Source organism: Aptenodytes forsteri, unplaced genomic scaffold, assembly GCF_000699145.1.
Source record: "Aptenodytes forsteri isolate BGI_AS27 unplaced genomic scaffold, ASM69914v1 Scaffold338, whole genome shotgun sequence".
NCBI lineage: Eukaryota > Metazoa > Chordata > Aves > Sphenisciformes > Spheniscidae > Aptenodytes > Aptenodytes forsteri.
Genome location: NW_008795124.1, coordinates 1,404,760 through 1,429,993, shown reverse-complemented (window position 1 = coordinate 1,429,993; position 25,234 = coordinate 1,404,760). Strand labels below are relative to the sequence as shown.

At 39.2% G+C, this 25,234-nt stretch overlaps 1 protein-coding gene across 1 annotated transcript in view; it reads right to left on the bottom strand.

Annotated features, from left to right (window-relative positions):
• Window positions 1–3,111: 3,111 nt before the first annotated feature.
• CTDP1 (CTD phosphatase subunit 1) overlaps window positions 3,112–25,234 on the bottom strand; it is a 119,412-nt gene continuing 97,289 nt past the window's right edge. Inside the window, exon 13 of the mRNA XM_009277188.2 lies at window positions 3,112–4,141. Within this exon, the coding sequence (XP_009275463.1) occupies window positions 4,000–4,141 (142 nt within the window). The 3' untranslated portion in view covers window positions 3,112–3,999. The remainder of the gene's footprint in view (window positions 4,142–25,234) is intronic.

Below are 25,234 nucleotides of genomic sequence, written 5' to 3'. Positions count from 1 at the left end.
GCATGGAGTGGCCCACATGGTGCACATAAACTTGAATTAGACAAGGAAAAGAAAGAGGATTTGGAGGCTCTGCTGAGGAGAGAAGCAAAAGAAATAATGCACAGCCTTCCCCCTATTTTAACTTTTGTATCACGTAAACACACCTATTTTTTTTGCGGTATCAATTTGACTTGAAGGGAACTTTTCTACTTAAAAAAATCTGTTTTTAAGAACTTCTATGCGCGCTTTTGTTTTTTAATTAAAAATGATTCACAAATGTTTTCCTTTTGGCTAAGCCTGATTTAATAATTTATGGGAGACTTCTCATGCTGAATTTTCAGCTACATGAAGAGAGCCACTTCCTTAACAGGACCACTAGATACTCATTCTTGGACTTGTCATCTACTGCAGCGCTCACTGTAGTAAAAATAGGCAGAGCTGAGAAATCTTTAGGTACAGCTCCAGGTTTGTGTGTGTGGATTTTCACGCTTGTAAGACAGTCACCTATTCTGCAAGCAGTAGTGCCAAGAAGGAAACTTGAGACTTTCCACCCTCCGCAGAGGATGTTACTATCTAACACTGAGAAGACTCGAGGGCCCACTCCACATATGCACAAAACCCAACAGTGAAAGTATTTACATGCTTGGAGTTTCTCATATCTCAGCGCTAAGCGACACTGTTCCCTCGTCTTCCCCCCTTCCCAGCACACACGCACGAAGAGAAAAGCTTGGCCACTACCCCGATGCTTTTTGCTTTTATCACGGGTCCCACTACATCCCCTACACAGAGCTGTGCTGTCTTCCCATTCTCTTAAGAACTGCTGACGGCAAATGGAGACGGAAGAAGTAAAACTGCCGGTCTTTAAACTGAAATGACTGCTCTTACCTGTTTTTAAACAATCGTCAGACCTTAGGAGCTGTCTTTCCTGGACAGCAGCGATAGTACACGCTCAGAAAGCTTCATGAAGCAAGGCGCACTGTACGCCCCTTCTGTGCTCACTTCCATGCCTGGTGCCCCTTCAGAGACCAGCACTGCCCGGTAAGTTTAACAGCCTCCGTGGGAGTCCAGTCTTCGCTTCTGCTGTGAGAGCGCCCTTCCTGGCAGCAGGTCCTTGCTAGCTACCTAGCGTACAGAAGTAGGTCAAGAAGATAGGATAAAACCACTAGTCAAGAGATGTGGGTCACTTAATAAAGAGTTAAAAGCCATTTCCCAAAGCACATTTGTTGCCTTTCCTAGGACGCTCCTGCACCTTGAAAAAAGCCTAAGTTAGTGGGAGTGAGTGACAACTTCATACGTCAAGACTTCTTGCTGGCAGGTTAGCCAGGGCATTTAACTTATCATCTATTAAATTTTCAGTTTCCATTTATCTCTCCTGCCCATGCAGAGAGAGAGGCTGGTGACCAGTTTGCTAGATACAGCTACCTGAATGAGCAGGAGCCTACTTCTGGACAGAAAGCAGGCTCAATGCCTTCTGGGTCGCTCTGGCAGTGAGCAATGGGTTGGTGCCTCTCAAAACCCCCGTACTAGGTCCTCCCCCACCCTGAGGATTGGAGAGCAGGGGTTATGAAAGCTACCAGAATAATTAATGTCAAAATAAGAATTGTCTGTGCAGTAACGGTCATTAGAGAACTGCTTGGCTTTAATTCTGGCAGCACGCTGCCTGCTCCCTGGGCCCCTGCGTGCAGCACTAACTGCAGGCTTTCGCAGCTCCCGTAGAGGTGGAGGAGTCTTCACTGGCACCAGGCCCCTAGATAGATGCAGCTCTCAGTCTGGTGGGGAGCCCTCACTCGGTGTTTACACAGGGGTCCAGATGATACTGGGTCTAGTGGAGTGCTGATTGCCCTGAGGACTCCTGCCCACACACACACACCACCAGTTAAACTGAAAGCGGCAGCCATAAAATAAAACTGGGAAGAGGTTACAGCCTTTCGCACCAAAAAGCTTCTCAAACTTTACATGTATGGAATCACTCCACGAGCACTACGAGACAGCTGCCGCTCCGGGAACGTGGCATCCAACAGGCAGCTTGAACCAAGGCAGAACACTGCTGAGCTAATAGCAACCTACCCAGTTTTGCTCACTGGCTGTGTTTACATTCAGAGCTTGAATGCTGCCACAGAGCTGTGTGACTGACAAAGATCATCAGCCAGAACGAGTTTCTGCTGAAATTTGTGCTGTCATTTGCAGCATCACAGTGACCCGGTAAGTTGGTATTATTTCAAATTATTTCAACTGGGTTTAATTTATGAAAACATAAAACGTACCCAACAACCTCTGACATTTTAATATTTAATTGCAAGGAGTCATCCTCTGATAGCTGGGGAGGCTGCATTTAAGTTGCTGAAAAAAAGTATTTTTACTTCCCATTTTACAAGCACTAGCCTTTTTCTTCTGTTATACAGCACAACTCACTTGGAGACAACCTGCTTGTTTTCATGGAGAGCTACAGCAGGCAGGTCGCTGTAGACTTCAGCTATGTGGCACCTGTGTAAATGTCCAGGAAGTGCAACATTTTCCCACAGAAAACACTATTTTTGTCTTGTGGATGCTGCCCTTGCATTCTGAAGTGGAAAAGTAGTATTAATGTGAAAAGATTCTCCTATTTTCTCAGTCTTCCTTTTACTGCCATTATGAAGCTTTGAAAACTAGGCTGTTCTTTGTAAACCGGCTGAGATTCTATTGAAATACTCTCTCTGTTTTACTGCTAAGTGGCAAAATTAAGTATTTCTGCACCAGAAAGTATTTCCTTTTAAGCATGACATCTGGATTAATGAGTCTTCTTTTGCTAACATGTTTTAAAAGGATTTGTCTCTCCAGTTGCTAACAATTGAGAATAAACCATGGTTCTAGCCTCAGAAATTCAATACCAGAGCAATAACTCTTACGGTACCTTCAGAGGCCAGCCAAAGAGACCTGAGAAAGTGTCAGAATGTAAGAGTTCACATACCGAAGAAAAGGGAATCTTCTGAGCCAGTGTTTCTCTTCTCTGCCTCAGTTACCTGCCAGAATCTACAAATTTGCAGTTGCTTTCAACGTTTTTCATTATTTTCATGCAGAGTAAAGGAAAGATAATACGGAAAGGTGCCTTGTATTTGATGGAAGTAAATGAACAGGAAAGGGAAACAAAGCATACAAAATGAATTTTTATTAAATGAAAGAAAATCTGTTTTGTGGGTCAAATATGAAATAGAATATACAAAAACTTTACATCAGATCTCTTGTCAAAGAAATTAAATCCTATCTAGACTGAAGTAGCACTCGTTCTTTCCAAGACAACACGAATGGGTGAATATGCTTCTTAGGGCAGTACAGGATCACACAGTATGCTGTGCTAAATTTCCGGTTACAGAGAAGAAAAGTTAAAAATCTAAACGATGTCCCTAAAGAACCCAACGATTCCACAAAGTAACTTAAAAACATGAGTTGTGATCATTATGTATTCTCTTAGAAGCAAATGACAGGTGGGTCAAGTGCAGAGTTCACAAAGCTTGCATATCACATTCTCTGTTTCTATACAAATATAAATCGTTCTTTTTTATTTTAAAAATCCTTTTATATTTGATAGCATTTATTTGTGGAAAAGGATGACCAGTTCATCAGGTTCCTGCTGTACTACCCAGACAATTCCATCTCTTTTATCTCCTTTTTTTTGAAGACTGTTACCCATAAACTACAGACTGCAATATTTTTAAAAAGTTGCTGTATGTTTAATCACAAATCTTTGTATCACTGTTCTGTATATGAAGGTTCTGCAGAGCTCCTAACATGTCTTTGGCATAGCACACCAAGTCCCATTTAATACTTTTTTTGTTTAAAAAAGTATATTTTCCTTTAGTAAAACACCTTAAAAACATCTATTTCCGATTTTGTAAAATAATGTGTCACCTCTTGTGTTGCTTTGCAAAATATACACACACATTTTGGAAAAACATTGAGTACTGACATAAGGGACTCATCATGAAGTCCGATCTGTTTCTGAGAAGTAAAATATAATTACAAATTCCGTCTTCTGCATGAATGTTACATGAAGTCGTTCAATTCAGCTTCAAGTGCTGCTGCCATTTCATCCGCTTCAGAACTGCTTCCTTCCTCATCTTCATTGCTAGATTCTTTACTGGATTCACTGGCAGCATCATCTTCATCCAGTTTGCGCTTGTGACCCCTGGAAGGGTTGACAGAGATAATGTCCATGAATTGAGGTATCTCATTGCTTATTAACACAGACCACTATTTAACAGGAGAAGAAAATGAAGCTAAAGGACTCAGCTTTTTTCCAGGTCTGGACAGAAAGTACAGCACTTGCTTTTAAATGAACGAACAGTAGTTAGTTCACACGACTGATTTTTTAATTGCTGTTATTTACTGTCAGCTGTAGGTGCAAAGAACAAAGTACTGTTAATTTTATTTCTCCCATTCTTCTGAACAAAGAATGAAAACAAAGTATAAGACTGCTTGAAAATAATGAGTTCATTTACTTTCCTCTCACATCCCAAAAGAAAGAAGAAATCCATCGTGTGAACGAGAGATTACCAAAATATATTATACGTTGTTATATGATTTTGAAATATTCAAGTTTCTGCTTTTTTATAAAAATAAAACCTTAACTGATTAACCAAGTCTCACTGCACCAGCTTCTACACTTTCATACTCCCAAACGTAGGGGTCTCATTCTTCCCTTTTATGTCTCCTTGGATTAGCACTGCCAGGCTGAACAACACATTTCTTAGCATCTCTGGAGAATTAACCAGTTTAAACAGGAAGCTGATGTGCACCATACCCTGCCGAAAGAATCATGTTCCTGGTTGTGAAAGATCTCCAAGGAAAATCTAACGCTTCAACTGGGACATAGCCATAAGCAAAAGAATTTGGATTTGTGGAATTCTAAAATCTCTTTTCCTTGCCAAAAGGGAATTTTATATCAGACATGTACTTCTGAGACAAAAATAAAGTTGAGACTTTGCATTGCATAGAATTCATAATGAGCTGTAGAAACACCTTCAAAATCCTTCCTTGATCATTTCATCAAATTTCAAGCAGAGAAATATATGCAAAGGGGGTATCTCTTAAGTAACTGTCCTTTTCATTGCTAGGTGAATAATAAATATTAAAAATAAAATTTTATTTATAAAGACATTCTTATTGCCATTTTCCCAGAAACATTAATTCTCAGGAGCCCAGACTGCTTGATTCGTAGGCTGGTTGAGTGACACCTGACCTCCCCTTTCTCAGCTTTTCAGGGAGATGGACAAGGCAGGGTATGAAGTCAGGAGGGGAGTCCGAATCAAAATGGGAAGTGAGCAGTACTTTCTGCTGCACCAGTGGGACCAAAGGATACACTGCCGATGCTTTACTGAGTGCTTCCTCACAGTGATGTTAGATGGGTTTTTCTGTTCAGTATAGGGTGGTAGGAGTAATATTCCAGGGAGGTAATGCTGAAGCCCTGGGATTCAGTCTGAGGTCTATATCCCTAACAAGGAAAAACGGGATGAAGTGAAAGCATTTCCTGAATAGTTTGCTATTGAAACTCAAATGTGGCCAGCTGAGGGAGTTACAGGGCACTAAATGCAGCCTAATACAGAATAAAAAGCGGTTTCTCAGGCATAACACCGATTTCCATGCAGCCTACATTATCACGCAGTTCAGACGAGGAAGCACTCAGGCTAAAAATGCCCAGTTGGGAAGAAATCTCAGCACATTTCCATTACAAGCTGTACAAATGTATGGAGCTTGAGTTCCACTTGCTCACTTCATGATGATTTCAGCCTTCAGAGACACAGCACTGTTTTAGGCATTAGTGATACTATTAGCTAGAGAAAAAAGCTAATTGGGAATTCAAGAAAGCTGAAAGAGTCTTACTCAGCAAAAGAAGAAAAAAGTTGTGCGTATTTAAAAGTAGCAGATAAGAAGTATACATGTAGTGCTAACTGAGAAATAAAGATAAATAAAGACATGGAGGGAATCTATAGCATGATGTTCACAGCTGAAAACATTCGTATTCATCTGTTTGTAACACTGCATCTATGGAAACTGATGGTATCTACCAATTGAAAAATAAAATTAACAGTCTGACAGCTATAATTTACACATATGAAACACGTACACACAACTGCAGATGATGTATTAAAGAACGTGGCAGGACAAGCAGTTTTTTAGAGCCAGCTCAGATACTGTGAGTTTGCTGGGACCTAAATCAATAGCAAGGATCCTGTAGAAAAAAGGTCTATGAAGAAACAATATCTCACTGCCAGTTGATTATTTCTTAAAAGTGATGAACAGTTCATTTACTAAATAATTAAGGCAAAGACTAGCAAAATTACTAATTTATGCAACAAAGCCACCTTTTTATTTAAACCTACTCCACAGCAACTACATTTCAGTGAGGACAATCAACAAAATACAGGGACCTGAAATACTCAGTGTAACTAGTTAATTAAAGAATGGAGTTCCAGTCTACAAAAAAACTTCCCAGGAAACTTTAAGGGACAGTCCTGACATATTTTCATTCCTCGTTTGGTTGTATTAAACAGTACCTTTGGAAATGCAAAAGACTGAATGTGATCTACTTTGTCAGTTCTTGTTCTTTCGGGAAGGCTAGAACGACAGCTGTAGTCAGTCTAGGTATGAAAACTTCCTCACTCACAGGGAAGAAAAAAAACATCAAAACCAAAAAAGAAAACACAACTAAGTATTAGTCCTCTGCTAGAAGAAACAAAAAAATATCTCGAGAATGTGAGTATTGTTCTTATTAAGATGTAAACACCTTTCACTATTTGTGGTCTGTAAACTGCAGCTTCATACCTATTCTAAAAACATTTAAATGAATATTATGAAATCAAATGCAAAGCTAACGCTGATAGAAGCGTGGAGGACGAACAACAGTAACATAGTGCTGCATTTTTTATTTGCAAATTCAGAAAAGAGAGATAACATCCCATTAATCATTTCTATCTTCTGAGAAAAGCAGTACATCCCCATGGCAGCATACCTATTAACATAACAAACAACGTAAAATGTATATTTTCCTCATTATTTTGTGCCCACTCCTTGTCATTTCCAGTTTCAGAGCCATAGTGCATAACACTTTTGAGTGGAAAAGTTAAGCACATACAGGATTCCTTCTTAATATTTAGAGAAAATGATTCAGCAGTATGTTGCAGGCTTCCATTATCCTAATTTGCATTTTTAAAAGGAATTTTGCTTGACTGCTATTAAAAAACAAACATATGGATAATAACTGAGTATCTCTAACCTCATAAACGAAAAATTAAAGTTTCCAAAAGACTGATTTAAGAGCTTTAAATACCTGACAACTCTGTGAAAAGACTTGTACATTTCATGTTTCCTTTGCCTTTGCATTAAATATTTTTCCTTTGTAATAGTCAGTACTAGGAGGCCCACCAGTTCATGTGATGGAGAAATCTTTGTAAAAGAGAACTATTTTTAAAAAAACCACGTATTTAAAGTATTTAAAAAAATTATCAAGATATTTAAATAAACTACAAGTGTAATTCATAATGATATTAAAATAAAAAAAACCCACTTGTAATTATAAATGTATAAAAGTTATTTTTAGGAAAATTTAATCTACAGAATGCTAATGGGAAATATACTTAGTGGTATTCCAAATGAAGAGACAGGAAGAGAAGACATTACAAAGTTGCAATAGAGCATGGTGTATGCAGGTGAAAAATAGCACAGGAAAAATTATTGAAAATAAAAATTTATTCAGCTCTTGATCTGTTAAAATGATCTCTAAAATATGACTGCAAAGTACAACTATAGGTCGAATGAAAACTTCATTTTTATAATTTCAATTTAAATTTAGTTCACTGAAAGAGCCGTAGGGAACAAAGCAGTGAAAAAAAGTCCAGTATTTGTTGCTTCTATTATCTTAAGGCCTTAATTTATAGTTAGCTCAAAATAAATAATGTTGGAAAAAACATTTTTTTCTATTAATTGAAAAGCAGATTGTCTCCGGTCTGTTTTGCATCCCAGTGGCACCCTTTTAAGAAATACAGTGCTGCATTAAAATAGAAACATCTAATAAGCAAAGGAACTCAAAGGGCAATGTAACCCTTGTTTTAAACAAAGCAAACCTAAACCTTTTCCAAACCTTGTTTTAAACTTGCAAAAGAAAACTACCGCAAGTATTTAAATAAATGTTCACGTATACTTTAAACTCCAAATACCCACGACCCCCATTCCTACTCTGATAAGAAGTAAACTTCTAAATTATTGCAAATTGACCTGATTTTTTTCAATAGCTCCTAAAATTGGTACAGTAACAAAGTAGAGTCTGCAGACTAAATGCATTTAGTCTTTTACAAGCAATCAGCTTATAGCATTGACATCACAAATCACGACTTAAATTTGGTACGAAGTACAGTCAAGTTACCCTCTAATGAGAATACTCGCATAGCAGCTGTAAGCAGTTTGGGAGGCAATGGTTTGAAAAGGGCATTTTGAAGCAGCTTGCTGCCTTCCCCCAGCATTACAACCCTGCTGCCCCAGGCATACCTCTGAAGTCCGATGTGGAAGGTCTGTCCCACACACCTAGCCCACAGCTTTCTGTAAACTCCTTCCATAATGGAGAGAAGGGTGATGCTGAGTTTGGTAATGTAACAGGAATTTGACTCCCTTCCATGGGAATTTGACTATGGGAACAATTTATTTAGATAAACTAGTTCTGTGGCAATGTTCTTCAGTTATGAATTAGAGCTGGTAAACCAGGAAAACTGTTCTTCAACCAATTTTGAAGATGCCAGCCCAGTGCTTGACTAACAAGGTTAAAGGATGTGAGATCTGAGAACATACAGATTGAAAATCAATGTTGTGGGCATTAATACATTACATTGGACAGACAAGATGATTAAATTTTCAGGAAGATGTTCCAAGTGTTGCAGTTATGTTTTCTTAACGTGGGATAACATGGCAACACCTTTTATGTATGCTTGATACAATAGTGAGCAATTGTCCATAGCAGGCCTGTAAAACTCAGGTGTCTACCCTCTGGCAATTTGTCTCATACATCTGTGCAGGAACATTGAATTTTCTGTCCTGGTGCTCCTCCCTGGCCCTGGCATAGCACGCTGCCAAGCACACAGCCTTAAGAGCGACAAATAGCACTAGCCCCATATTGGCAAGCTGGAGTGTGTGTTTTTACTTTACGCTCATGCTATGACAAACAGGACAATATTTAGTGTCGCAGGAACAAACGCCAGACACCTCACATATTTCCTCATGAACTCATCCAACGTTGTCTGCAGGATTACAGGATGAACCAGAAATCTAATATGCAGAAAAATGCACAGAGAATGTTTATTGCACAGCCCCGGCGTGCAGAAAGAGATCCTGCAGTTGGAGGAAATCCACCAATTCCAACTGACAGCTCCAAAATGTATTTTAACTAACACAACGGTAAAGTGAGATCTAATTAAATTCTGTACAGCTTCAGTGCCTTTCTGCTTTAAAATTCAGCACACCTGCACACTATTCTAACAGTGAGAAACTATTCTGAAAAATTTTAAAACTATTTTAACAGCTTTATAGTTCCCTGAAGTAAACGCTCAATGTATATCTAAATTGAAAGAAAATTTGTAAAGTCAGCAAGTCATAGAAAATTTAAAATAAATTCAGAAATTACTACAATGTGTCAGCAAGGATACTTTGTAAATTTTTTCTAAAATTGTCCATTTGGCAAGGCTGTATTTTCCTGATATTTAGACCGATGGGAAAGTTTAATAACAAAAAACCCACCCCAACTCATTGAAAACGGTTATTTCTCAACAATTAAACATTTGGTTGGTATATTTCAAAAACATTTTAGCAATAAAGCTTTAAAATGAAAGACTGTGCACTGAACTAATTTTCTCTGCACTGAACTAATTAGATACAGATAATAATTAAATTGGATAATGCAAAACTGAAAAGTTGAATCTACAATTTTGCTTATATAACTAAATCACAGATAAGTAAACTGTGCCTCTAAAATATTACTTGTTATTTTATTAACTTCAAGTTGTTTAAAAATAATCCATGTAGTTGTTATAATAAGAAGACATTTACAACACGCAACATTGACTATTTCTTCAAAAGGCAAATAAGACAGTGGCAGTTTTGTATCACATAACATGATTTGATTTGTATTGATTTGTAGAAGACAACAGAAAATTAAATATCCTTTTCAGTATGTGGAATGCCAGACTGTTACCTGATACTTCCGTAACGGAAAATGCACTCTGGCATATCATCTCTTAATCCTATTGTAAACAAACAGAAACACGATGATCTGTTCACCTTTCCCGAACAACCTCACCCCCTTTCTAGATGACTGCATTTGAATAACCTCCCAATGGGGGAACAAGCCAAAATTCAGACAAAAAAATACATGTCCATCAACATATCAATATTTTTAAAGCTAAACCAGGCCTTTGTTGTTTGAATCAAGTTCTCTCTCCAGCTTCTTCTAGTTTACAAATATTACCCATTCTGACAACAAATGTCAGATGGTAGATTTATAGCTCTGTAGAGATTCTGAGTAGCTCTGGGAGGCCGTAATAGGAGGTACCAAGGATCAGCAGTGAGCAAAGGAAGCTTCAAGGCTTCCTTCACCAGTGCCTAATGGGTTCAGTACAGCAACTCTACCTGGATTTGGTTTGAAAAACATCCTTTGGAAATGGTGTCACTCAAATTAATTTCTGTTACAGGAAGCACTGCAGGAGATAGTCTCAGATAGTGATGAAGAATAACATTCTCAGTAGAGATTTAAATATGAACTATTGTTTTAAAAAATGGTAGCATGCAATAAAAAAATTAAGATGAAAAGTGGGCAAAATATGTAAGATGTATGGACAATTCAGAAAATTCAAACCTGTATATCAAAATAAAGAGTTGGAAAAGAAACAGCATCTGATTTCTCTGAGAAAAGTCAAATTACCTTCATTTTTCTCACAGTAGCATACTGTGTGTGTGGAGGTACCCCAGTGCCAATATAGTGGAATACAACTACAGTTTAAAGACCCAGTGCTGGAGAGTAATGCTTGGAATTCACCTGCCCTGTCATCCTGGTCGGATTTGCCAGCATCACCCAAACACTGAGAACATTCTTCAAGATGCATCATTGGGCATCTTAACAACTAAAGATATAATTTAGCTCATACACACTGACTGTGCTAACCAAGGAGGCTGGAAGTAGGATTTGGTATTCTCTTACTTATGTGGTAGCTTTCAAAGTTAGATATTCACAGATTATCTTAATATGTATATTAATACATACGTTATGGGCTACACTAAGTTATATTGAAAACTAAGATGATTTTGTCAAAGCTTTTAACTCTGATTTTTACTAACTCTTCTATTACTTTATCATTGTTTTCAAGAAATTATTGAGATCAAATTGCAAATAGCTAAACCCAACATCCTTCTAGGATGTTCATTCACTGAATAATGGCTTTGCTCACAAGAATATTAACTAAGAACATCTCTCTTTCATCATAAAATATCAAAAATAATACAAAACACATCGCTGACTCTGTATGGATACTGGTAACACTGCCATCTCCACTGGAGCACAAAAAAGAGTTAAAATTCCTTTAAAATGTTGCACTCCAAGGGGGTAAAATACACACACTCTTTCCATGCAGGTATATTCTTTCATGACATGTACTTGCTCACTCCTGCCAAAAAAAGGAAGGCCTTCATCCTCCTCACATTCCCAGATGATTTAACTGGATACTCCCTCAGTTTATTGGCTCTGCTGCCTCCCTAACGGTGTGGTAAACCAGTTAAATCCTCTAGCATAGCAAGTTTTCCACTGTCTTTCTAGTTAGCTTTCAATGAGTACTACCTTATTGTGCAGGTGTTGGGGCATTAGAGCTGTTGTGAGGGTGTGGGTGATACTGTGGTACTGCTAGGAACACGGGAGTGAGATCGCCCTGCCTGGAATCAGCTGTGAGATTTGCTTCTTTGTATAATACAAAGTTTTCCTGGAATATTACGTTCCTCTACTACTTCTGTTTCTTTATCAGAAAACTGCGGCACTCCCGATGGCAAGACATATTATCTTGGCACTCCCCATCCTCCCAACTCCTCCTTCCCCAGATTCCCAGTCCTGCCAGCTTAGATTTTTCTTTATTTATAAGTAGAAGTTTTATACAATAAATCTTTTTTCCAGTCAGTAAAACAGGTTTGGGAAAACTTTGTTCTGGAGATACAAGAGCAGTGAAATGCAAAGCTCAAAGAACCTAGAAAATAATTATCAGCATTAAAAAGTTGTATTTTAAGTCAACATTTTGCTTCAGAAATTCCAGTATGCTTCAAGATGTTTTAGAAAAGCCACTACATTACAAGATGAAATGACATCAAGGCATTGTTCACCTTGCTCACATCAAGGAAGCCACCTCTTGGTAGAAGAAATGTTGAACTTAAATTTGTTAGAAATTTGGGCTAGAAATTGCTAGGTTTCCAGGAGAAACAGAGGAAAGTGGTGTCAAAGCTTGATTTACAAATAAGAAAAATTTGCATTAAAGTTGTAAGAGTATCTGACAGAACTACCTGACTTTTAGATCAGTTTTATAAGGTTTGTGTAAATGATATATACAGCATATCAATACATGCAATACGTTCAAAACAGAAGGCTATCCATCTTTCTTTAACTGTGCAATACTAACAAACTCCCTAAAAACTGGGTCTATGTTCATTAAATTTGCTTCTTTACAATACTGGGTCACTGAGCATCACAAATTCAACCTGGATCGAACTGGCATATGCCAGCCTGTCTACCAAATCAAATCACACTGCAGAGAATTCACCATACCTGTTGTTTTCACACTAGCTAAGATATGACAAACTACCCAATGCAGCAGATCACAGCTCTGCTGACAAACAGTACTTGATCCCATCTACAGTCTGCTCTACCATTTTTTCTGTCAATATTTCTGGAACAAATTTGAACTAGCAAAGGCAGTTTACACTTGTTCTGTACTTTCTGTCGTGCAGTTGCAAATTTTTTTGATGGTGCTGTCCAAAAACCAGATTCACTGTATTGTTCACCTGCAGCCTTTCCCATACCTCTAATGAAGAAGACCTCTGAAGGAGAAGACGCTTCATATCTATTATCAATCCAGAGTAACAGGTTGCTACTAAGCCTGGTCTTATCGATGTAGTGGTACCAGCCATAGGCTCATATAAAGTACGATTAGCAAGTTATGTGGATATATGGATGCACGCAAGACGAATGTGTGAAAAGGTGTTTCTTTGGGCCCCGAACGACTACTGAAAGAGTCACAGTACTTCAAACATTTAACAAAAACTAAGACTGCAACAAGTTGTTCTCTTTCTACTTGCTCTCTGAAAATGAGATAGCCACACTGGTGCAGGGACAAAAGCAAGGTCTGACATGCCAGGCAGAGACCCGACTGGAAGAAGGACCAGACACTTCCCTCTGCGTGACTTCGGGAATGAAATCACTTTGCAGGCAGGCACCCTCCAAACTGACTGAGCATGCCCCACAGCTGACTGTCTGGAGCAAGGACTCACTCAAATATACCCCTGCTCCTTTCTAGCTTGCACAGCCAGGTTACCCTCATGGGGATAGTGCATGTGTGCAGCTGTGGCAGAGAGGAGAAGCCTGGCCACGTACCAAGATTTTGCAAGCAGTCCTGGCCCCCCAGCTCAGGTGTGGTTTACCCACCCTTGTTAACACCTGGAACACTAAAAACCTTCTGGTCAGACTTTCAGGTATTACCATTCCAGACACAGCGGTTTGAAGTGAACAGCAATGTCAGCTGAGAGATGCGTCTTTTATATTTCTGATGATTGCGTCTGCAAGCTCTACAGGTCCTCTGCCTAGCAGGAATATATTTTGTATGAGCATTTAACATGATCTGGTTTGTCTGATGGGTTATTTCACTGTAACTGACAAAACAAATACTGTCATGTATTTAATTTAAGTTTTCCAGTAAATATTTCCTGGGATAGCTAAAGGCACACTCAAGCCACACTGGTAGTTTGAGAAATGGCAAAATGAAGCTCTGAACAGATGTTCCTTTCAGTGAACGGGGACCCCTTCTGCACAATGCGGTGGCAGTATGCTTGAGCCACATGGCAAAGGACACTTTTGCTGCTGTGACATCTACCATGGGGTGGGGAATGAAAACACCCATATTCTGCTTTTCATGTGCTTGGCTGATAACAATGCAGAGACAATTATCCACGATCAGCTTGATACAACAGCCTTGCAAAATGAGTTCAAGTTTTCTACAAAATCTGACTTTGTTTTTCCCAATGGAAGAACCTACTAGGAGTTGAAATGATTAATAGACTATTCACAAATGTGAAGATCTAATAATTTTAATTCCTGGGTGTCCATCCCCCCCCCATTAAGAAGCAGCACTGCTTCTCGTCTACCAACATTTTTAGCACATGCTTCAAGCAGGCATTTTAATTGTTGATATACAGTGCTGTTTCGCAGCCATTACAGACTTGCAGGGGTCAAGATTAATGCACATTAGTTATTATGTGAAATTTAAAGTACTTTTAGAATTCATTAGGGAAACTAGAAGGTTGTAATATATCAGCTGTTTTTCCTGATCGGAACAATGTTGCCTTGCAGCATTCCTGCTGATGTCCTACGTTCTCAATAGTGGCATAAAATGAAGGATTAAAAACCTTCGCTAACAGTTGTTAATATACTTCTTGGTTTTCTTATTCTCAAGAGATGTTTAGATATCCATACATCTTACTGAGGAAAAACATCAGTTGTTTAATAGCTTATTGTCCTGGTTCCAGCTGGCATAGAGTTAATTTTCCTCCCAGTAGCTGGTACAGTGCTGTGTTTTGGATTTAGCATGAGAATAATGTGATAACACACTGATGTTTCAGTTGTTGCTAAGCAGCGTTCATACTAAGTCAAGGACTTTTCAGGTTCCCATACTCTGCAAGCAAGAAGGTGCACAAGAAGCTGGGAGGGGGCACAGCCAGGACAGCTGACCCAAACTGGCCAAAGGGATATTCCATACCATATGGCATCATGCTCAGTATATAAACTGGGGGGAGTTGGCCGGGGAGCAGTGATTGCTGCTCAGGGACTGGCTGGGCATCAGTTGGTGGATGGTGAGCGGTTGCATCACTTGTTTTTCCTGGGTTTTGTTCCTCTCTCTCTTTTTTGTTGTTTCCTTTTCATTACAATTGATTATCATTATTATTATTATTTTATTTTAATTATTAAACTGTTTTTATCTCAACCCACGAGTTTTCTTACTTTTGCCCTTCCAATTCTTTCTCCCATCCCACCAGGGAGGGGAGGGTAAGCAAACAGCAGTGTGGTGCTTGGTTGCCAGCTGGGGTTAAACCACAACACTTAAATTGCACTGAAGCAATCAGCCTGACTAAAGGAAAAAATGCTGTCTAAATTACCTTAGGGCCAACGCTAGGCTATTCTTCAGAGTCTTCATGCCAGCTTTCTCACTTATAGTTAAACTGAAGCAGTATGTTACTAGTTTTCCCCACCCTGAACTTCTACTTGACGTCTTCCTCACCCGTCTCCATTCCTTCAAAGCCACAGATGCAAAACAACATTAATATCTAAGGACTGCTGAAATGGGATGGTGGTGGTGGTAACAAGTGCTTAAATATTCACCCAGTGCTGGGGGAACTGTATCTCTTATGTGAATGGGAGCAGGATACTGGAGCTTGGTATTATTAATTGCTCCTGTAGAGAAACAGAAATAACTCCAAAACAATCTGATGCTTAGAGTTTCTTATCTGAATTTGGATCCCATCAGAGGATGGAACTTCCCCCCCTGTGTGGCACAAGTGCTCTGAAGTCAGAGTGAAATGTTTTTTCCTACTCCTCTCCTTGCGAGTGAACACTAAGAGAGTGGATTTGAAAAACCTGAGCATGTTTCTAGTTCTCCCCCTCTCACTCTGGCAATCACAGGAGCCAAGCTGGAGCTGCTGATTCTACAAGGTGGCAGAAGAGGTAGTAACAGACCCTTAAGCAGATCAAGTCAAGAACTTCCAACTCATTTCCCATTAGCCTAGTTTCTTGTAGTGTTCATTTCTTTAAACTTAAATTGTACTCTTGGCATTTTTTGGATCTAAGTAACACCTAAATAAAATGTTTTGCACAATAGCACCTCTCCCAGCTGGGCTACAGAGCCAGCATCAGATAACTGCCCTTTGTGCATTGTTCTGAAAACTCTCCACTCCTATCTGTGAGATTTTTTTGAACAGTCCCACAGCCAACAATCTCAAGGGGTAGCATTACATATCAAGAGTTCTCCCTATCTGGGAGCTCCTCAGATGGGGTCAATAGCCAGCTCCCATTTCCCTGGGTTGCGGTTAGGCTGGGATCTCATCAGCACAGGCTCTCCTCCTCTTCCCCACCTCATGCACCTCTGCTTAGGCTCCTAGGACTTGCTCAGGGCTCTTCTGACTCCCAGGTAGCTTATGCATACTCTTTCCTTCAACTCTGACCTCAACAATACTGATTTTACAGTTCACTTAATGGCGATATGCTACTTAAAGCAAACAAAACACTCATTCTTGATTCTGAGACAAACTCATCTTTACTGCAGAAGCACAAGAAAAACAGAGCTAGATAAAAAGACAAACACGTTCACCTAATTTCTTCCTCTCACTAGTCTAGATCACTCCTTAGGCTTAAGGTCAGGGTCCTCGAAGGGTGCCAGGATCCTCCCTGCTGCACACAGACTCTTCTCCAAACTAAGGTGTTGTTTTCCAATGCTTTGCACTTTCTTCTTCAGCTGGTCTCACAGTTAAACAAGAATCCTCTGCTAGAAAGCATTTATCTTTTCTCTGTTCTTTCTCTGATAATGTGAATGCCTCTCATTACTTTTCAGCCCTCACTCTTTCTAAAACGATAGTTACTTGATTTCTGTAGTCTGCTTCTACAAAATCCAGCTGTTGTAAACTGGTGCCTTTTTGCAGATCTATTATAGAAAATTAATTATTTTCCCTCAGGCTCTAGTCACTCCATTGTCCCGGGATGGAAGCTATTAGTTAATGGCTCTGCAGTGATAAAAGGCAATGACTGCAGAAAGACTTCTACTTCAAGTACATTGATGCATTAGTGAGATCAATTTCATTACTTCACCTAGAACTCTTAAGTTATACACAGATTCACTAAATCATTACAGGTTGTAAGAGTTAGAAAACAGAAATGTAAGAATAACAGCAATTCCTGTATATACTTTAGCATTTATTAGCACATTTAAGGCAACAAGGAGAACAAGGTAAATACACTTATGCCTGATGACCTACATTATGGTTCCAAACTTTTGCTCCTGTATAAACTAGAAAAAAGTAGCGTCTTCGATTCTCAGTTCATTTTGCAGATACCACCACACTTCTTAAGGAAAGTGCAAGTGAAGCCTATTTAATGTTAAAGTAAATTGAAAAAATAAAGATATATTTTAATAGCATTTTCCTAATTCTAGTAACATAGACTTTTAATTGCCTTCCCCCGAAGTATTAGAACTGTTAGAATTTAAGCATCATGTAGACTTACACATTTAAGCCACACAGTATTGAAGTAGGAAAACCCCTTAAAAAAATGGTATTGATGACTTAGTTCGTTTTTAATGAATTCTCTATATACTAAGACACACTAGCTTTCAAATCTGTTACTGAAAACACTTAGTATAAGAGACGTTTATGCTATTTTTCACTTTTCCGAAGACAATTCTCTTCCTGATCTCAATTGCATAATCACTATGTCCATTAATATGTATAACCTCAATATCATGTGCAATTCAAGTTATATTAACTGCATACACAGGCACACCTGAACTGGATAATATATTGTATTATTGCATCTATGCAACTTCTTTTACTGCCTCCTGTGAAAATACCTAGAAGCTGAAGGCAGGTGGTCACTCTAACCAGACTGTATTTCAAAGCATTTTCAAACTTCCCATTTGACATGGTCTAACACAATCACAGGTATTAAAACCCACCACTTTGTGAGAAAAGCAGTCCTGTGCAGTTTACATGCCTTTTAGCAATTTGCAATGATTTGAATCCTCCATATTGTGGAGGGAAATGTGAAGATACCACAGAATCATGTTAAAATATCTCGCACAAGTTCAAAGTACCACTGTTCAGCTATTTAGTGAACAATGAAAAAAAATATTTATAGAACTATAACAACTTACATTATTCTTAAGGTAAAATTTATTAGATTTAGGCGATAGTTAAAGTGGAGATTACCTCACTTATTATACCACCAAATGCTAAAGGAACTTGGCAAAAAAGCAACATCATATCCATATGGAGAGAGACTTTGGAAAAAATCTCTTAGAAAAAGGAAAGAAGGTTAAAAAAATTCAACTGCTGTTTATAATTGATAGGTTTGATGATTTGGAAAAAAACTCATGTTTTGTGGATATGAATGTTACTGAGAAACAATGTATTCAAGTTGTTTAGGAACACTGTACAAGACAAGTAGTTCAGATATTCTCTCCAGAAAGAACCATCCCAGGAGAAACCAGCAAAAACCAGTCAGTCCCCTCGAACTTCAGCTATGGCACCTGCCATGTAAGATTTATGAAAACACCCATGTATTAGTGATAATACTGAAGTTTATAAGGACAAGATCACCATCACTGACCATACAATAGTCAGCAGCATACTCGCATGCACTCCATTCTGCTGCTGCAGTTCTGAGCAGGCCACAAGCAGCCCTCGGAGAGCAAGTAAGCATTGACTCTGCACGCTAGAGAGCAGAGCCAGCTCTCTTAGGACAGGTGCCATGGATATAATATATGTAACTACACCACTTGTCATTTTAGGACTGTGGGAATGGCCCAGTTACACCTTAAAGAGCTGCCTTGAGGTTAACCCAGGCTCTAGGGCAGTCCACAGTTGCTTTTCGCATTAATTCTGTGCCAAGGTTTGCTTGGTTGGGCCGGAGAACTTTTAGATTGCACAGTTCGCTTTCTAAAAGCCTCTAGGAGGATGAGCATCTCCATTTTAGAGGAGACGAAAAAGCTGCAATGGAAACTTAGCAGCTCGACACTTTCAGAAAACATGCACAAGCTGTGCACTTGCTCCTTGTAGGAAACAGAGAAATACAAGACCATTTCAGCCTCATGATCTAAATGTGAACCAGCACCTTGGTTAATTTTAGCTCTAGTTAATAGTCTAAATGTGTGAAAGTTTACACTCTCACTGTTCTCTTCTGTGACTTTTTTTTTCTTATCCAGTTAATGATCTGAGGCTTTCCAAAATACATGTTCCTCTTTAATTAACAGATATCGTATTAGGCCTTTGCAATAACTCATAAGTTAACAGCTCAAAGTATTTCAGTATCTATAAGCAGCAGCTATGAAGTGAACGATGTCCTGTGATTTCTCCTGAAGCAGACTTTGCATTTCTCTCTTGTGCTACGTATATCAATGATGTACATGTGCCTGGATTCTTAGAACAAGGACCTTCCTCTTCAACAGTTGAATAAGCATACCTTTGTTTCCCTACTGATTTATGCATCTCTGAACATACAACAGACCTAGTTCGACCTGTTTTTTCTCAGTAATTGTTCAGTAATTTTGAGAGTTTTGATTTTGCTGTAAATGAGGATGGAACCAGTTTGAGTTTCTCAACATCCCCCTTGCACAGTGAAATCCCATTCTCCTTGCTTTGCACATTAGTAATTTCGACACAGGAAAACTATTTTATCAAGGAGAAAGAAAAAATTCAGGATACATCAGGATACATCACAGACAAATAGAAAGAAAAAAAAAGAGAACTGTAGAATTTCATGCAAGAATACAGCAAGAATGAATATATATATAGTTTCTCCATTTTGACATGAATAGTAAGCCTAGTGCAGTAACTGAAAAACTGAAATTTCAGAGAATTATATCATGTTTGAAAAGCTTTACTGAAGAATTTTCCACGTTTTTCTGATACAGAACTCCTATTCAAACACCTCTTTGCTGAACTTGAAGTTTCAAAAACAAAAGTTTGAGGGCCAGGTGCCAAAGATCAGCTCTGGAGTAATCCGTATTTCATGCAAGCACTTTCATTATGGAGCAGTAACTTATGCCAGAAGAATAGGATGAAGATGTTACTTCCTCTAAATTTCTACCTATGGCAACCCATTTTCATCTAGAAGAGTGGCTTTCGATAATAGGAAGTCTGATCAATTAGAGGGCTTTAAAATACTACCAGCGGGACTAACTGACAGAGAATATCTAAGATGGGCACTACTGTACTTGAACTCTTAAGATAAGAATCCTTAGTGCCTTGCAAAACTGACTTTGTTACTGCAAACTCTGGATGGCAAAAGCAGTCGCTTTTCATCTGTTCATCATACTAAAGTATTTTCAAATCTAGGCTAGTACTTTAAATATTGCACGTTTTCCATGCCTTTATTCTGGAATTACTATTAGGCATGCTACGTAACAGCAATGATAATTTTTTTTTTTTTAAACAAAAGGGGACTTGAGAAAAAAATTACTATGTCATTCGAAGGTTTGTATCACTCTCTGAAAACTAGTTTACTCTGTGCTTACATCCTTCCCATCGCAGCATGGACAGTGACACGTTAGAGGGCTAGTCATGCACACACATAATTTCCATTAACTCCACTGGTACCATACCTTCTGGGTAGTTACAAATCTACACTTAAAGAGTTTCCTGCTTTCCACAGGATTAAGAGTATGCTTTATGTGAAGGAGAAAAGAAATGTACAAATATGAGTAGCATCTAGCTCTGCATGAGTTGTAGCTTTGTATCTGCAATGTTGCCTTCCTATTTTCATTTAAAAACATTGTATTTGTTCTTTGAGCACTGGTTGGAAAAACCTGAGATACCTTAAGGGGAAAAAATAAAGTATATTTTGAATTGGTGTGTGCTTCCTCATATTTGTTCCTCTCTAGTGACCAGTATTCTTTTTGCTACTTTGCTTTTGAAGATTAGTGAAATCTACACATTTCTCCCATAGTCAAATACATGCTAAGTACCTTCATTTGAAACATGATGTAATACTTCAGTAGGCACAAATGTGCCATAGGAAAAGGTAATCTCCCCTAAGTATTCCGTAAGGAATCCATGAAGAATTTCTTACAGTTTTTCTTCCCTCTCAGAACCCTACCATAAATTTATAACACAAGTTATACAAGTTATGAAGAAACCTAAGGTTAATGGCTGTCAACACTGTTGTTTAATCTCTTAATTTACCACATTAAAAAAACGTCACCCTCGAGAATCATACTAGAAGAAAACTAAAGTAATGCATGCTTCCCCAATGAAGCTGCAAGCACAAAGCTTGCTTAATCATGCAACATACCTTTCTTAAACCCTCTGATTTTCATACTATTCATCAATTTCTTCTTAAGCACAAGAATATATAAGATTATATTCCAGACAAGCATATGAAATATATTTTAATAAGAATACACAGTTTCCTACAAAATTCACTGATGAGTCTTCAGGGCAAAACTGCCCAGGTCAAGAGCAGCACAGATCCTTCCGTTAGACCCAGGTTTATCCCTCAGAACCGATGCCTGGGTTTTGGGGAGAGTTCCCCAGTTCCTCTCCCCCCCCCCCCCCTCTTATTTTTTTTTTTTTTTTTTGTTAAAACAAGAAGAAACTATGACTGTATATATTAAAAGCTGATCTCTTTGTATTACTATCTGTCATTTTCACTAAAATGATTCCCTTCAAAACGCTTTATTTTCACCACATATACAAGACAGCAATCACCTAAAATTTCTTCTTATAGAGATTGTTATTTAATTTTTTTTGTGCATGGAACATAGCTTTATGTCCATGATACCCAGGAAATCATGGGTTTCAGTCTTCCCCTTCCCATATCTTATGATCCCCAGGTGGGAAGGACAATATACACATATGCAGTACGGACTGTGATTTTTAAAAGGAAGCTATTTTGAGGGCATAATAGAGTTGACAGTCTCCTTTTAAAATCAATGTAGGGTTTTATCAATTGTCCTTTCAAAAAATCTTAAAAATTACCTCTCTTTTGTAATGGAAACAGCTGATAGCACTGAAGCCTAAGGAAATAAGGAAGATGACATGATATTGAAGGGAGGAGAATAAGCAATCAGGAATACAGGGAGTATAAAAGCCTCAGCCAGACCATGGGAATTATTCATTCACATTTTTATTTTTATAAAGATGCTACAGCATTTTCATCTAGAAGAGTGGCTTCAGATAATAGGAAGTCTGATCAATTACAGGGCTTTAAAATACTACCAGCGGGACTAACCGGCAGAGAATATCTAAGATGGGCACTACTGTACTTGAACTCTTAAGACATTAAGAGTATGATTCAGAAACTTCTCTTCTTCCAGCTTGGGAGACACTGAAAGACGTATCTAATAGAAAATGCAATCCCTGAAAGGGTTGTACCACTCACAGAAAGGGTGCACCACAGCAGGAAGAAACTCCAGTGATGACTCTGCCATAAAAGGTATATGGTGCTTTACACCCAAAGTACACAATTTTGATTTACAAGAGCATATTTCCCTCTCTGTTGTCTTCAGGATTTGATTTTGTTCTGTTCTCTCCCCTCTGTCCCCTCCAGAACTATCCAGTTCCTTACATCAAGGAAGGTAGGTACATTCCTACCATCCCTGGCAGTTCACACCTTTTCTATTAGTTTCCCTAAAACTTGTATCTTCCTTTCTTCTTGTACCTTCTTTTCTTCTCTAATTCAAATTCTCCCTCATCCTCACAAGAGAAACCTGCCTTTTTGCCAAGACATCCAGCCACACAAAAATTTAGAAGTGATGAAACGGAGAAGGGAGCCCAAGCTCAGAAAAACACATTTACTTTTCAGTTTCTGGAAAGAAAAATACATTCCTTGATAAGCAATATGGATGTCACAGACATTACATCCTAATATTCACCTTATAAATTATACTTGTGCCCTCAGCTACTGGAAATAAAGCATCAGCTGAAAGCTCATATATCTTCCTTTATGAAGAGTGAAGAAGGTTAAATCCATATGAGGAGCTGGAAGGAGAACTTAATGAACACAGAAGATGGTAAGGGTTTGAGGGGTTGTTTTTAGTATTAAAAATTCAGCAATGCTAAAACTCTTCGTAAAGGTGACAGCAAATATCAAAGAAATTTTAATTGGTAGAGTGAAGGAAAACTTTCAAGGCTTGCAAGCACTTGTGTCACTGTTGTCGACCTCTTTTGGAAGATGAACCTTTCTACTGAGGAGAACATGTGATTTCCCCTCCTTTCTTCCATACTTTGATGCAATATGTCAATAGCATCTAGAGAAAGCTATTTTTATCGGGAACAGCTTTTAATAACTGGCTGCTATTGAACGAATGTTTTTAAAGAAAACTATCCTTCCAAAGAATGTATTTGACTGTAATGCTCCCTACTTTTACAGCTGTACGAAACAGGGTAGCTAGACTCTGTGTGCTGGGTTACCCTTGACAATAGAAAACTCAGGTAATACAAGTATTATCAGGTGCAGTTGGAGCACAGTGTAAGAAATACCAAGTACAATTTAGATCACTGATAGAAGCTGGGGCACTGCAAGACCCCAGATTTCTGTACTGCAACTCCAGAGTGTTCTCAGACAGGGGAAAAATTAGTGGAATAAACAAAAAAAACCCCCAAACAAACCCTTCACAGAGATAGCATGCTGGAAACATCCTCCTGGAAACATCCAACTTGTACTGCATCAAGCCACCTCAGTTCTGGGGGGTTTATAAGCTATCCAAAAGTGGCTGCCCTGCTGGAAATTGTGCAGCTTGGAAGTGTTGGACCTGAATTTGTACTGTATTAGCTCAGCTTCAGTTTTTCAGTGTCCATGATTATGTATCTAGCTCTTAGTTACATTGCTCAAATATTGTTTACCCCATGTGCCCTACTCCTTCATCGCACAGTATGGCCCCAGCCTTCCTTCTAATGCCTACAACAGTACTGCACAGCACTGAACCCAAGCAACAAAGGAGCCAGTGAGGAGAGATGCTTTGCTGGATCTCACGTTCACAAACAAGAAGGGGCTTGTTGAGGGTGTGAAGGTTGAAGGCAGCCTTGGCTGCAGTGACCATCAGATGCTGATGTCAAAGACGACAAGAAGGTCTTGTACCATAAGTGTCAAATGAAAGATTAGGGAAAACATGGGCCTGCTGCTGAATGGGGCAGGGGACCCAGTGACACAGGACATGGAAAAGGCTGAGGTACTGGATGCCACCTTTGCCTCAGTCTTTCTTTACTAGCAAGACTGTCCTTCAGGAGTCCCAGCTCCCAGAGAGCAGGGGAAGGGCCGGAGCAAGGAAAACATACCCTTGGTGGAAGAGGATCAGGTCAGGGAACACTTAAGCAAACTGGACATACATAAGTCCATGGGCCCTGATGGGATGCACCCACGAGTGCTGAGGGAGCTGGCAGATGCCACTGTGAGGCCACTCTCAATCTTTAAGCGATTGTGGCAATTGAGAGAAGTGCCTGATGACTGGAGGAATGCAAATGTCACTCCTATCTTTAAAAAGGGCACGAAGTAGGATGCAGGGAACTACAGGCCGGTCAGCCTCACCTCAGTCCCTGGGAAGGTGATGGAGCAGCTAATCCTGGAAACCATTTCTAGGCACATGAAGGACAAGGTGATCAGGAGTGGTGAGCATGGTTTCACCAAGGGGAAGTTGTGCTTGACCAACCTGATAACCTTCTACAAAGAAATGACTGACTTCGTAGATGAGGGGAAAGCAGAGGATACTTCACTAAGGCCCTTGACACTGTCTCTCATAAGATCCTCATTGAGAAGCTATTGAGGTATGGGCTGGATTAACAGTGAGGTGGATTGAAAACTGGCTGAATGGCCGGGCCCCGAGGGTGGTGATCAGTAGTACAAAGTCTAGTTAGAGGCCAGTAACTAGCTGTGTACCCCAGGGGTCCATACTGGGTCCAGTCCCATTTAACATCTTTGTTAGTGATCTGGATGATGGGGCAGAGCATACCCTCAGCAACGTTGCAGATGATACAAAACTGGGAGGAGTGGCTGATAGGCCAGGGGGGTGTACTGCCATCCAGAGGGACCTCAACAGGCTAGAGAAAGTGGGCTGACAGGAACCTCATGAAGTTGAGCAAAGGGAAGTTGTCCTGGTTTCAGCTGGGATAGAGCTAATTTTCTTCCTAGTAGCTGGTACAGTGCTGTGTTTTGGATTTAGGATGAGAATAATGTTTATAACACACCAATGTTTTAATTGTTGCTAAGTAGTGCTTACGCTAGTCAAGGACTTTTCAG